General features: G+C 49.9%; 1 protein-coding gene across 1 annotated transcript in view; it reads right to left on the reverse strand.

The window, feature by feature from the left end:
• Clpb (ClpB family mitochondrial disaggregase) overlaps nucleotides 1-14,766 on the reverse strand; it is a 131,105-nt gene that overhangs the window by 12,098 nt on the left and 104,241 nt on the right. Inside the window, exons 8-11 of the mRNA XM_057778193.1 lie at nucleotides 7,434-7,511; nucleotides 6,240-6,295; nucleotides 2,046-2,090; nucleotides 1,421-1,582 (exon numbers count right to left, since the gene is read on the reverse strand). Coding sequence (XP_057634176.1) covers nucleotides 1,421-1,582; nucleotides 2,046-2,090; nucleotides 6,240-6,295; nucleotides 7,434-7,511 — 341 coding nt within the window. The remainder of the gene's footprint in view (nucleotides 1-1,420; nucleotides 1,583-2,045; nucleotides 2,091-6,239; nucleotides 6,296-7,433; nucleotides 7,512-14,766) is intronic.

Consider the following 14,766-nt stretch of genomic DNA (forward strand, 5'->3'; position numbering starts at 1 on the left):
AGCAAGCTGGGCTCTGTGCTAGAGCTTCCTAAAAAGCCCTTAGTGGAGCCCTGTGGCAGGACAGGGGCAGACTGGCCTTTCCCCCAGGTGTGCTGTCGTCTTCCCAGACAGCTGTCCTGCAGAAGATGAAGGGCCAGTCACCCGAATGTACTCGGGCCTGTTGGTGGAAGGCAGTTGCAGCTGGTAGGGAGGGACATTTGGATCCTGTGACTTGGTGCCTAAATTGTTAATTGCTCTTGGAGAGTCTCTCCCTGTGCTTCATGGGGCACGGGAAGCAAAGCTGGAGGGGACCAAAGACTAAAGTGACCCCATCTGCACATAATGCCAGCTAGTACAGCTCTTAGCATCTCCTGGTAGGGCAGGGACCCTGAAATGGGTAGAGCCTACCCTCTCAAGGAGACAGGCACAGGGTCACGTGTATCCACAGAGGCTCTGTCGCTGTGCACTCACCATCTATACCTTCTCTGAACTTTGGTATTTTTGCTTGTAAAAAATCAGCTAATTTCTTCCTAGCTATCACAGTAACCAGCAAAGATGTCTGTAAATCTTTACTAGAGGTACACATCAAATGCACCAAGAAAAGCAAGTTCTTGCTGGGCAGTGGTGGCATACACCTTTAATCCCAGGAGGCAGAGGCAGAGGCAGGCTAATCTCTGTGAGTTCAAGGTCAGTCTGGTCTATGGGAGCAAGTTCCAGGACAGGCTCCAAAGCTACAGAGAAACCCTGTTTCAAAAAAAAAAAAAAAAAGAGCAAGTTCTTATTTCTAGCTCACCCTAACTAGTGGAAGGACTGCCCAGTCTGTAAGAAGATGGGCCCTATGAACACCAGTCATACAATTTCATTACAAATAAAGAACTAGTGCAGACCCAGAAAACTGGCTCAGCAGTTAAGAGCACTGGCTACTTGTCCAAAGGACCTATGTTTGATTCCCAGAACCCACATAGTAATTACTATCTGTAACTTCTGATGCCCTCTTCTGGCCTCTGTGGGCAACAGACACACACACACACACACACACACACACACACACACACACACACACACACGCATGCACGCACACATGCAATACTGCAACTTCCAACCTCCTTGTTTGTCACTGATATTAGAGATGAGCAGTGACGGTTATAAAGTCAGTCAGGAGCAGGGCTAGACCTAAACTTCCTGTCTCCCTCACCCCTACCCCATGGCACCTCTGGAAGGCAGCTTGGGAGCCATGAAATCTGGCTGGTTTCCTTTCAAGTGCCTCATGTGGGCCTGCCCCGAGAGGGGAGTCACACTGCCCAGGTAACTAAGTATACATGGGAGGAGAGAGCAGTAAAGAGAGGATCAACCAGACAGGCTCTGGGCCTAGGCTCCTGTTGCCTGCAACCCCCATTAATGCTGTGTCCCTACTCTTCACCTTGGCCTAGTCTGCTCTTACCTCATCAAACAGCTGCAGCATAATGGTGAGCACATCTGGATGGGCCTTGTCCACTTCATCAAAGAGGACAACTGCGTTGGGGCACTGTTTCAGCTTCTTGGTCAGCTGGCCACCCTCTTCATGTCCGATGTAGCCTGGTGGAGAGCCAATAAACTTGGCTACCTGGTATAGGGCAAAAACATATTAGGAAGGTCTCTCTCTGTCTCTCTCTCTCTTTGATAGGGCTTCTCTGTATAGCCTTGGATGTCCCAGAACTTGCTCTACAGACCAGACTCTGAAGACCTAACTAGAAATCAGAGATTGGCCTGCCTCTGCCTCCTGAGTGCTGGGATTAAAGGTGTGCGCCACCACCGCCCGGCTTCTTTTTGTGTTCTTAGCCTACAATGTGTTCCCAGTGTGGGAAGATGGCTGCATGCAGTATTAACAGGGCCAGTTTCCTTCAGAACAAATGTGGTGTAGAAGACACCACTGACTCTATTGCACATGTGACCCCCATGCCCCAGGACAGACCCTAGGGATGCTGATTTTACTGGAAGCCAAGGGCTCGACTGACAAGTCAAACAAGACACAAAAGTAGCCATGAAACAAGCCCTCTTAGCCACACTTCCCTGAGACTTTGTCTCACCTCATGTCGCTCCTGGAACTCAGACATGTCGAGCCGGATGAAACCCTGCATGGAAAAAAGCAGGAGGGCTGTCAATGTGAGACAGGAGGCAGGGGAAGGACCCAGGCCAGAGCCCTCAACTATCCTAGGCCTCTAGGCCATAGTAGCTTGAGATGTCTGCCATCCCAAGTGCACTTTCTGTTTTCACTCACTCTCCTTCCTGACCCCTTCATTTTCTACCTTAGCAAGGCAGATCACATCTCTGCCTTCTGAAATATGGTTCACCATGTCTCTTCCCTCAGGTAGCTTCTATTGGTCTCCCCCTCCCACGTTCTCAGAGGATGCTCCACACGCACTCAGAACTGACACTCTCATCTCTGAGGAGCAGCTGTCTGAGCAGAGCCGGTAGCACCAGCGAAGATGAAGGACAGGGTTCCATAGCTCCTGGCCTTTGCAAGGCTGTGGGAGGCCTATGGCACCAGCTATTGTTTTCATTTCCCCTTAGGTGTCTATGATAGCGCTGCAGGTCTCCTCTCTCCACCATGGGCATGTGGCTCAGAACACAGCCCTTCAGGGAGAAGGTCACAGTTAGTGCCAGGAAAGATGCTAGGGCATGTGATCTGGCAGAGGTAGAGAAGCCCTTCCTTGTCACGGGCACCTGGCTACTGAAAACTTCTGCTCCGCTCTCCTTCCCGAACTCTTATAGAATGTAGAGTTCTGCTGCTCCCCGGAGCTGGGGGCACACGGCAGCAGGACACTCAGGAGGCGGCATGCACAGCGATATTCTGGCCAGGCACTCAGCAAAGTGGTCTGAGTTATCTGTCCTGTCACTGTACGCAGGTACAGGCTGGAGGGAGGTGCTCAGAGCCAGCGCTGTCACTGACTGTGGCTTTAGCCCTGCAGTCAGTCTCTCTTGGGCAACACTAGGCTCTTGACTCCTCTCCTCGAGTCAGCTGGGGCCTAAACAGAGACCTAAGAAAGTACGAAGGAAAGACTATTATTAAGGCTATGTGGGGTGGGGACTGCTCTCAGTTCATGGGGCATGAGCAACATTTCCAAGAGCATCTCATCAGCTCATTCACAGAAGTTTCTGGAAAGGTTCAGAGTGCTGACTGCGAGAGCAAAAATCTGGAGGAGAGTCATAGATGCGCGTCTGATGACAGCAGTTCACATCTGCTGGGTTTGCTACCTGCCCAGCAATGTCCTGAGGAAGCTATTACTTGCCTTAGAACTATAAGCCTGTGGTAAGCAGGAAACGAAGGTCAGGCAGGCTTTGCTGTTAAGTTTCTAATTATGACAAGTACTGTGCTTCATTTCCTCCTCTTCCAACCAGCTGGGTTCTCAGAAGCCTTCACTTGGAAGGCTCAGAGGTTTGTGCTCAGAAGGGCTGTCACAGGGTCCACAAGGTACAGAGCAGTGGTTCCTATGTCAAGTGCTCTCACCCCAGTTACTCTGGAGTCTATTTCAGAGTCTTGCTAAGTAGCTTGTACAAGTTTTTGGGCTTAATATTCTTGGCTAGAATCTTTCTGGTTACATGTGATACCCCCCGCCCCAGGTTTCTCTGTGTAGCAGCTCTGGCTGTCCTGGAACTAGCTTTAAACTGGCCTTGAACTCACAGAAAACTGCCTGCCTCTGCCTCCTGAGTGCCAAGACTAAAGGCATGCACCACTACTGCCTGTTTGGTGACATGTGACTTTAACCTGGTGCTGTGTACACAGTGAGATAACAGCAACCAAGAGCTCATCCAACAGGTACTGACTGCACTCTGAGTAACGCTCTGAGAAATGGCGGTCACCATTTGCCATCACTGTCTCAGTGATCTAATGGGCTATGGAGCATTACGGAACCTACTACGTAGACACTGGTGAAACAGAGTCTCAGCCAATTCCACAGGGGAGGAGACCAAATACTAGTTCTTACCCTGTAACCATACAGACACTAACACTCAAAAGTCTTTTGGGCTCTAGTACCTGACCTTATGACGACGTCACAGAACAAAGGTTCTTTCTCAAGGATTATTAACTCTGATGAGAGCTAACAAGGCTGTGCAGCCGGGGCGAATCAGTGCAGAAGCTGAGGGAAGTAAAGCCAACAAGCGCACAAGTGGACCTGCTACCAATGTACGGCTACAATGTCTTGTGAGGTGGTGAGGCACTAGCGTCTCTTCACAAACCAGTAAAATGAGGAGCAGAGAGGCAGGCCAGCGCTCAGTTCAGTTCATGAGCCACCTTGGGTGGCACAGGAAGAGAGCTCCTGCCTGTGATGACCCATGGGACACAGGGCTCAAACCTAATACTTTTTGCTTTATGGAGTGTCCAGGAGGTGCCAGGAATACTGGTTAGTCAGCTTACAGTCCAGGGTACTCTTGGATTTTGAAGGCATGCTTCAAACACGAATGTTTCATGGGCAGACAATGTCTGTGTAAACACATTCTGTAATGAGTTGGCCCAGGGGACTGCACAGATCAGGGGTTTTATAGAAGAATCATCTAGGATTTAGTAAGTGTTTGGGGGGGCTGTTAGGCACCTCATTTTCCTTTGTGAAACATTTCAACAGTTTAAATCCTCACCCCAGAGCAGCAGAGAATATGGTACTAAGAAAAGAGCGGAAGGCTGAACTCCAGGTTCACGCCTCTACTGCAGGGCTTCAGTTCTCTCAACTAAACAGCAGACCTAAGCCAGCACTGCGCTAAGCTCCTCACAGGGTCAGGTGAGCACACACAGCAGGAGGACACTGCTGGGGACAGGAGAAAGGTGACGCTCAACACAACCTCAGACACAGCTGGAGAGTTCTGCCCTGAGAAAACAGCTGGAACTCCAGTCAAGGGCCCCTGGCTCTGGAGCTTGGTGCACCACAGCTCACTGTCAAACAGCAGGTGTAGGCAGGACACACAGGCGTGTGCTGATGGAAGACACCTGGGGGACACCCTGAATGGGAGTAAACTCTGTCTCCTATTTAGATGTTCCGCCTAGAAAGTACCCATATCACCGGTCTTCTACTAGGGCCCCTCCTTTCTACAGTAGCAAATCAGCAGATACTCTCCTATTTCCAGTGTGTATGAAGATATATTAAGACAGCATGGATAAAGAGATTATAATTTGTAATTAAATATTAACCTTTCTGATAGTATTAAAATTAAGCCACTCAGAATTCTTCATCCCTAATCAGGTGGTTCCTGCCCGTAACTGTATCTTTCCTAATAGTCTTGTAGTTTATGGCCCTTTCCAGAGTGCTAATTGTTTCAATCGCTGCCAACCTGATGAACTGTTTAAAGCTGCTGTTTCGGTTGGAGAACATCAGCATGCCACACACTTCTAGCCAGCCTGCCCGGCTAGCGGGTCTGCCAGAGACCAAGGTTTACATTTTTCTGCTAGCTGATCCACAGGAGACGCCCACACAGCCTGGCTCCAAGGATCCTCAGAGAGGTGGCAAGGGAGCAGGGGCCACAAGGGATAGAAGTTCAGGACTTGACTGCTGGGCTACATGGCTGGAAAGGGCCTAAGCAACCCTTCTTTGCATGTGGAGGGTGGGGAAGTGGGGAGATGTTCATGAAACCAGACAAGTGCATTTAAGTCTTGGGCAACCTCTTGGAAAAGGGAACTTAGCCTTAATGTTGGGAAGATATTTAGCTTTTATTGAGTATTTTGTATTGTCAGCAAGGACTGATTTTTCAAAAGCATCCCTGTCACCCAAGGCCTTTAAAAGTCAGGTGTGGATAAATGGGGCTGGGAATGGCTCTTTGCTGGGGAGAGCCCATGGCTCTGGGCTACAAGAAGGAGCAGAGCGGCAGTCCCAGTTGAGGGCACAGGCTAGACAGAGACGCAGCAGACACCAAACGATCCCTACTTGTTTTCTCCAGTGCCTCCCGAGGTGCCTGTAGCACAGCCCTACCTGACTAACACTGAGCTAGCCTGAGCTCCTGCAGACAGGGGTCTCAATATAATACACACTGTTAGCTTGGCATGGGCCGGGTGCTCAGCTACGTGTGGATGAAATCTCACCTATTTCTCCAAAGAGTCCTAACAAAGGCCGGCTAAGGATGGCCATTTTCATTTCACAGCTGCAGAGACTGTGGCATGAAGAGATGATTCCTGGAGCCAGTCCTGGCTACAACTGAGGCCTGTTTCTGGGGCCAGGGCCAGCTCTTCAGGACAACAGTCATGAACGGCAAGGTTTCCCTGGTTTGTCGACTAGACCTTGGTCTTAATTCCTTACCTTTTTGGCATCTTTGTGCATATACTTGGCAGTCTGCTTGGCCAGTTCGGTTTTCCCTAGGAATAAGGGGATGAGGTGGATCAGGCCCAGGCAACGGTCTTCGGCGTGAAAGAACACTAGGGCTAGGAGTGGTGGCTCACATCTTTGATCCCAGCACTCAGGAGGCAGAGGCAGAGGATCTACATAGTGAGCTCCAGGACAGTTAGGGCTATGCAGAGAGACCCTGTCTTAAAAAGTTAAAAAGAACACTAGGAATACATGGGCCCTGACAAGTACTCCTACGGATAGGGAGCTGAGATTCAGAAGCTCTCCCAAAATTGGTCACCCAGAAAATAAATGGTGAAGTTGGGACCACAATGAAAGTCTGGACTGTCTCCCAATTGTCCTGTGATGGAACCACGGGCTTTTCTCTGTATCGCACTCTCAGAGTGGGACAGGCAGGAAGACTCATAAACCAACACATCCTTTGGAGCTCAGCACAAACCGCATCTCTTCTTGAGTGCCCTGCTTATGGCCTCTTGCTCTGCATCTCTTGCGCACACTCAGGATCCAGCCACTCAGCTAGATCCTGAAACCTCAAGCCAAGAAATGGCCGAGGAGGATAGAGTCCTTCCCATGAGCTCCACAGATGATCTTGTGGCAAAGTGGTATCTTGGAAGGGCCATCTAGAATGATGGTAAAGCCACTCTGTGGGTACATCAACTTTCTGGGATCCGAGGAGAGTCAGATCCATGAAGTTGCTGGTAGGGGAAGAGGTTGTGGTTAGACCACGGTGCGGGTGGAGGAAGAGGTTGTGGTGAGACCACGAGACGGGTGGAGGAAAGGCGGAGAATTATCTCGGAGGGCACAGCCCAGCTGACTACCAGAACAGTTCTCCTGAGCTCCCCAAAGGTAAGCTGCCCCAAGTACAGCTCATGTGCCAGGCAATTAAGGTGGTTCAGTTGTCCCCAAAGGGAGCCCTGGGGATGCACAGTACGTGGGCCAGGGATAACAGGACCCAGTGGTCTGGTGCACCAAGTAAATTCACCCTTGAACCACGACAGGGGAAGGAGTAGCGATTCCAGCTCTTGGTAAATGGAACATGATTAAGAAGCCCAGGTCTTCTTTTCTTGGTAGCTCTGTAGTCTGGGCAGCTGTTTCTGGAGCTTCTCCAGCTCTTCTGCCCCAGTGGCTAGCCGATCTGCCTGTGATTACCTATTCCAGATGATCCCAAGAAGAGGAAGACCAGAGGGTGCTCCTCATCGTACCAGCCATTCTCCTTCCTCCGGATCGCTACGGCCAAACACACAACACGGGATGGGGAGGGAGACAGATAAATCAATGACACAAAAGGCAGGATAATTATCACTAAGTATACAATATGTTTTACTGCTCTGTGCCCACTCAAAGTCCTCACTACCATTAGTGCTGCCTAATCTGATTAGCTGGCAAGGTCCCTAGAGACACCTAATCAGGTTAGCATGGATTTGGAAAGCTGCCCAGAGCAGATTTCGGATAAAGTTTTCCAGGATGAGCACTCAGCGTTGCTAGGGAAACGGAGAGGCGGGTGGATGGTGAATGGAGGTGAAGGGGTGGGGGACTGGTGAAGGAGAATCTGAGAGGAATGTTAACTCTCGCTGGTCACCCCTCTATCACTTGGAAAAGTAGAGGGAAGATTTTATGGTGATGCCTCTAGGGGCCCAGGGAGGTGCAAGATTTGGGCTGTTTCCCATTTGGGGAAACCAATATCTGCTCTGTTGTGATTTAAGAAGTGGAAATAGCTAAAAGAATTTCTGGGGCCAATCAAGGGTAGTGTAGAGCTTGGGGTCCATCTCTGCTAACTCTGGAAGGCTGGGGGTGAGGAGTGGGGCAGATCTGCACTAAGTTCTTGAAGCTCTGCTTCAAGGGCTATGCATGAAGGTGAAGAAGCTGAGTCTCAGTATGGAGTGGGAGAATCAGGTTTCAGGTGGGACAAGGCAGGACCGTAATAAGAGTATTCTATTGAACACTAGGTACAATTGGAAACTTGTATTTATTCAAGACCCATAAAACACTGAAGGAAAAGGATTTTTAACTCCATTATCTGGAACAGGAAACAGAAAGATGGATAAAGAGAGACTTGTTTAAGTCACACAAGAGTTCTTTCCCAAAACTTGTCTTTATTAAAAAAAAAAAAATCCCAATACAGCTGCTGTAAGAAGCGAGATCGAATTTGGGTTGCACTAACAGAGACACTGATGTTAGGAGCAGGAAGAGGACACAAGAGGACAGAGCACTGTGCACCATCAGGGTCTGTCTGCAGATGGAACTGTGTGTGTCTGCTCTGGTCCCCAGAGTGTCAGGAAAATAAGAAAAGGACATATGTCAGAGCACAAGGCCTGGAAACTGACTCAGTGGAGAAGTCAACAGGCCTAGGGATGTGCCTGCCCATCTCGAGGAGTCAAGCTCCTGAGTGTTATGCAGCTGAGTCTCAAAGCAGCTGCAGAAATGATGACAGATCTCAGGGGCTGACGGGATCTGCAGAGGTGGCTGGCACAAAGTGAGGTGGGCAGAGGATGATGACATGAACACAAGAGATGGGTAGGAGCCGACCGAGTCTGGACAACCTGTCTAAGGCTTTCAGGCCTGTACTTGTCATCTTCTTCACTTTCCAGCAACAGATGGAAGCCATGCAAACCCACGGAATCCAGACTAGCCACCTGTGCTGCCAGGAGTTGCCCTGGAGAAGGAGCTGGGGAAACGGCCTGATTGCTCCCCTGGGCTGGCATCTGGATCTGCTCTAACTGGCTGGTTGGGACTGTCTGAAAGGCTGGTCAGGAATACTCAGAGACCTCATGGGCCTGAACTGAGGGCTAAAGGGGGAAACCCAAGCCTGCCCTCGTGCCAACAGAAACACTGAACTAGGGTTGAGGGTATTTGGGAACAGGTCCAGGTAGTAAAACGGAAGAAGACTCTGTGGATGCTGTGTGTGAATGAATATATATATACATACATATATACATATATGTATGTATGTATGTGTATATATATATATATATATATATATATATATATATATAAATAAAGGCAGGACTGAGAAAAGGTCAGCATTCTCCCAAAAGCTGGCAGAGATGAGAATCTGTATTGAGAACAGAGGAAGCCTGGAGCAGGGTTAGGCTTTGTATATCTGGGGAGGCAGAAGGACCCAGCATCACTCAGACAGGTGGTATGGCCCCCTCAGGCAGGGTATCACATTTGTGAGGTTCTGCTCTTGGCTGTTCTTTTGGGGTAGCATCCTAGCCCATTGCTGGGCTGTGCAGCACAAGAAAAAAACCAACTCACCATGGAGAATGTGGAATTGAATTACACCCGGGGCCATCTTTCCCCGCCTCTCTAATAATGCACCTGGGGGAGAGCTCTTTATAATGCCAGGCAGACTCCACCGCACAGCTGTCCCTGGTCAATTCTGTCAGACCCAGGGCATGAGTTTGGGGTGGGCCTGCTCTGGGGTCCCTGTGAAACAGGCGAAATGCCAACCATTAAACAATTATAACTCTGGATATTTCTAATAATATCTGAAGAGAAAAACGGCCAAGCAGATGGAGTCCGACAGAATGAAAAATGAAGGCAGCCAGGAAAAACTGGAAAAGGCGAGAGCCCCAGGGTGTGTGTGGCTGGTTGGGTGGCCAAGGACTAACTAAGGCTGGGGAGCCTGGAAGAGTCCTGCAAAGAGGCCAGATGGAAACATCCATGTGGCCATGGTGCTGATGCTCTTTCTGTGGCTCAGCAAATGTGCAACTTACTTGGCTAGAGCTTTATAACTTATAAAGAACCTTGTATCCGTAATGCCACATTTCCTCACTATGATTATAGGGGGCAAGATGGGCAGGGAAGGTGATTCCTGCTTTATAGGTAAGAATATATACACATATATAATACATGTCTATACACACACACACACACAGACATTAGGAAACCTGCTCAGGTTCATAGGAACATACTCAGAAGAGCATATACTGTGTTAGGAGCACAGCAAAGGGAGTCAGTTCTCCTAGCCCTGACTCACTCTCAAAAGTGTTCTCTCTGTAGTCCTCCAATCTGCACACTCAGCCATTCAGCACACTGTCCCCTGGTCCTGTCTTTCCCACGGTTGGCTCTCTCCATAATGCCGGGGGTGGGGGCAACTCAGAAGCTCCTCCCTAATGCCCCCTTAAAAGCCCCAACTCTGCAAGTTCCAACCATGTGCTTCCGCTCTTACAGGCCATGCTAGTGCACATCCGCTTGTGTCTGTCCCTTCTAGATGCCTTTTCCTGGCTAGGGCTTTTACTGTGAGGCCACTGAAGGATGCATCTGTACCAAGTCTTCAGGGTTAATTCCACCAAAATGGCCCCAGCCAATCAATTCTCTGTGTGTATTCATTTACAGGGTGGCATGGTAGAGATGATGAGTTAGGAGGAGCTAGCCTGGAGTCTTGTGCCTGACTCAGTAAAATACCCATTCCTTTACAGTTCCCATTTCTTCACTTCTAGAGTGCACACAGACTCATACGCTGTCAGCTCTGCATGAAGAAGTGACTCAATGGTCAGGAGAGCAGGAAGGAAGGCTGCAGAGCGCAGTGACAGGGTGGAAGCAGCAGGGGCTGCAGTGGGGGCAATGGTGGCAGTCAGGGTCGGCATTTTAAATTTTTCTATTTTTTATTTCCTTTCTTTCTTATTTTTTATTTATTTATGTTTTTTGAGAGAAGAGTTTCTCTGTGTAGCCCTGGCTATCTTGGAACTTGTTCTGTAGACCAGGCCTCAAACTCAAAGAGATCCACCTGCCTCTGCCTCCCAAGTGCTAGAATTAAAAGTGGGAGCCACCACGAACTGCCGTGGTGTCAGCATCTTCTTTGAGACAGGGTTTCTCCATGTAGCCCTAGCTGTCCTAGAATTCGCTTTGTAGACCAGGCTAGCTTTGAACTCACAGGGATCCGCCTGCCTCTGCCTCCTGAGTGCTGGGACTAAAGGCGTGCGCCACCATGCCCAGCTACTGTCAGCGTTTTTAAATTCCCTCAACAGTGTAAGAGTCTCGAGACGCATGTACTGTCTCTGCTTCATACAGGAGGAAATCAAAACCAGACATGGGAAAACAATGTAAGGTGTTTTCTTCTGCTAGCTGCCCTCGTATCTGGAGGAGAAAGTGCCCCCACCTCAACCTGTTCTGGGGAGGCCGGTGCTAGACACGTTGAACTAAGCCCTCATCGGTTTGATGGCTTAATGTTTGTTGACTAAATTAATTCTTGGTATTTCTGGGACTGTAAAAAGGAAGGCCGAGTCTCCAATTCCCATTTTATAGAGGACAGTGTGGCTGGGAGAGACTCAGTTCTGCTGGTGGTTTCTGCCACTCTGGAGAAAGGCTTCTGGTCTCTTTTGAGCCCTTGAGGAGTCTTATGCATCCTTTCTGCAAACAAGCTTTGCCATTCACTTGGCACACACTGCTGAAGGAAGCACTGTTACGAAGACTGAGGGCTCCGGATGGGACGGTGTGCCGGGAGTATGGTGGAGCACCTGTTACTGGATGGGACGGTGTGCCGGAAATATGGTGGAGCACCTGTGACCGGATGGGACGGTGTGCAGGGAGTATGGTGGAGCACCTGTGACCAGATGGGACGGTGTGCCGGGAGTATGGTGGAGCATCCATGACTGGATGGCATTCATACTGGAGCATGAGGTAGAATAGGACATTCTAAGAAGGCTCTGATGTGTGAAAAAGCAAAGAGAAGAAAGAGCTGCCTCCTCTCAGCCCAGGATTCTGCTTCCATTCAACTGAAGGTTCTGGGGCAGCCTGGCTAGCTGACTCATATTTCCTGATAATTCTTTTTATTTTTAAATTTATTTATTTTTTGAGACAGGGTTTCTCTGTGTATCTCTGGCTGTCCTAGAACTCACTCTGTAGACCAGGCTGGTCTTTAACTCATAGAGATCAGCCTGCCCCTGCCCCCTTGAGTGCTGGGATTAAAGGCATGCGGTACTGTCGCTTGGCTTAAATTTATTTTTATTTATGTGTGTATGCCATGTAGACAAGTAGCTGAAGGCCAGAAGAGGGTGTCAGACCCTTGAAGTTGGAATTACAGGCAGTTGTGAGCCACCCAATGTGGGTACTGGGAACTGAACTCAGGTCCTCTGTAAGAGCAGCCAGTGCTCTTAACTGGCGAGTCATTTCTCCAGCCCCTCTGGATAAGTTCTAAAGGTCTCATGTGAGAGGATTCCCAAAGTAACCGAGAACACAGCTGTTCCATGCTGTGGCATCTCCCGTGGAACCAGCTCTTCAGAGATGCTCGTGGCTCAGAGTCACCCTTGAGTCTACAAGCGGTATCAACATGGGCTCTGTCTTCATTCACCTTTGTACAGCTGTGACCCAACCCCGGGAAACAGCTGACACAGGTGGAAGGTCCTGATCTCTGAGGAGACAGCAAACCATCAAAGTGATGACAGCTGCTCTCAGGAAGCCCAGGGAAAAGGCCATACGTTCAGGGGAAAGCTGGAAGGCACTGCCAGGGAAGGGTGTGTGGTCAGGCCCGAGGTGCATGTGCAGATGTGCATTGCAGATGTGCTGTGGCTGCACGGAGTTGCACGTGGGAGTGCAGGGAACGCCGAGGCTCTGTTGGGACCTGGGGGAATGTCCCTATACAGACACAGTTCTGAAGCTGCCAGGTATCTGCAGGCTGACCTGCTGCCCACTCAGGAGGTCAAAGGCCAAGGAGGATCACTGTAACTAACAACCTTATGAGTGTTCCCTCTAGTACGCCTGTGAGCTGCTGGAGGGCAGGGCTGTTGCTTCTCTTCTCTCCTCAGAGTAGTTGACAGGGGCACAAAGGGCCACAGCACATAAGTGAATTAGCACTTCCTTTGAGTGGGAATGGATAACACAACAAATCCTGGTCTCTTCTTACAGAGCCTGAAGTATACTGCTACCCAACGTTAGTCACTGTGTAGGGCTGGACCGGACCCCAGGGTGGCAGGTCAGAGGAGGAGCTTCAGGCAGAGAGGGCAGCATGACAGACTCAGAAAGGAAAGCAAAGGCAGGGTGCTGTGGCTGGTGGGTGCTGCGGGCAGAGGCAGCGATGGAGGGGGCAGCAGCACCAGCGGTGGGTCCATGTGCCACATTAGGACAGTAAGGACACTCACAGGCTGCAGCACGGGAGTGCTGTTCAGATACGTGTTCTCTAAAGGTCACTCCGGCCCAGCAGGAACACCAGGGGAAGGAGAGGAGGCCACTGCATGGCCAGATCAGAGCATCACGATGTGATGGTTCACACTGTCAACTTGACAGGTTCTAGATTCACCTAGGTGACAAGCCTCTGGGCATGCCTCAGGGATTTTTCTAGATTAGGTTAACTGTGGTGGTGGTAGCATTTCACGGGCAGGGTCTCAGTAACAAGGAAAGTGAATGAAGCACCAGCAATAGCTGCTTGCTCTATTAGCAACTGCCTGAAGCTCCTATCACCATGGTTTGCCTGCTATTATGGACTGTATTCTTGAACTGGCCTCGAACTCACAGAGATCCACCTGTCTCTGTCTCCCAAGTGCTGGTATAAAAGGCGTGTGCCATCACCGACCCGCTATGTTTGCTTCTTGTTAGGTATTTTATCACAGCAGTGAAATCAGTAAAAATTGTACAGGATAAGAAAGAGAGGTTAGGTCTGAGAACCATGGAGAGAAGTGAGGTGGAGCCAAGGAAATATTCTAAGAGGCTAGTTCTGGTGTGCTCAGCAGACAGCCCTTCTGAGGAGAGCGGGGCTGGTGCGAGCTCCCAGGAAGTCTGCCATCTTCTATCACTTGACTGGGTTCTGGAAGAAGAAGCTCACTTTCCATGCCCATGTAGTCTGTGTGACCTCATGGAACTGGTGACCCTAACAGACAAGAGCAGCCTTGGGGGCCTGGTTTGCAGGACTGGTACTTTAGCTCCTCCATTTGTAAGGCAGTAACTGTGCGCCAGCCTTGCTAGAAGCCCCGCAGCTGGGGATCACACTGATAAATTCACTGTATTACTTTGCACAAATCAATATCCCAGCACTTACCAGGGGTTGATGTGACCGAAATTGGTTTCAGCCAATTCGTGAGGGTAATAAATGGCCATTTATCAAATCAATTCATTCTGTAGGACTTCTCTGGCTGCCCATTCTCATGGTACCCATGGGGTGCCAGGCTCTGTGTCCATCCAGATGGTCCTAAACACACACACGACACTAGCTTGGAGTCCAGAAATGCCTAAATGTCCTCTACACCTGCCACGCTCCTATGCCTGCTGGGGTTCTGAGGTGCCAGGGTCCTGGGTAGAAAGTGTCTCATGCTTTGACCAGGCTTGCAGCTACAGCCACTAAAGCTTCTAGGATCTGGTCACAGGAATGAACATGGGATAGGACATCCTCAGAGTGGCTCCTCAGAAAGGCAGGTACACAGTAAGTGAAATAAAGAAAGAGCACAGCCCTGTACAACATGGGCCCCAAGGGTACTGTCTTGTGTAGGGTCACCAGAGCCATAGCAGGGACAATCTATACACAATGGGGCAAGGGGTGGGCCTTCCTGGC

The sequence above is a fragment of the Chionomys nivalis genome, chromosome 8 (genome assembly GCF_950005125.1).
Source record: "Chionomys nivalis chromosome 8, mChiNiv1.1, whole genome shotgun sequence".
Classification (NCBI taxonomy): domain Eukaryota; kingdom Metazoa; phylum Chordata; class Mammalia; order Rodentia; family Cricetidae; genus Chionomys; species Chionomys nivalis.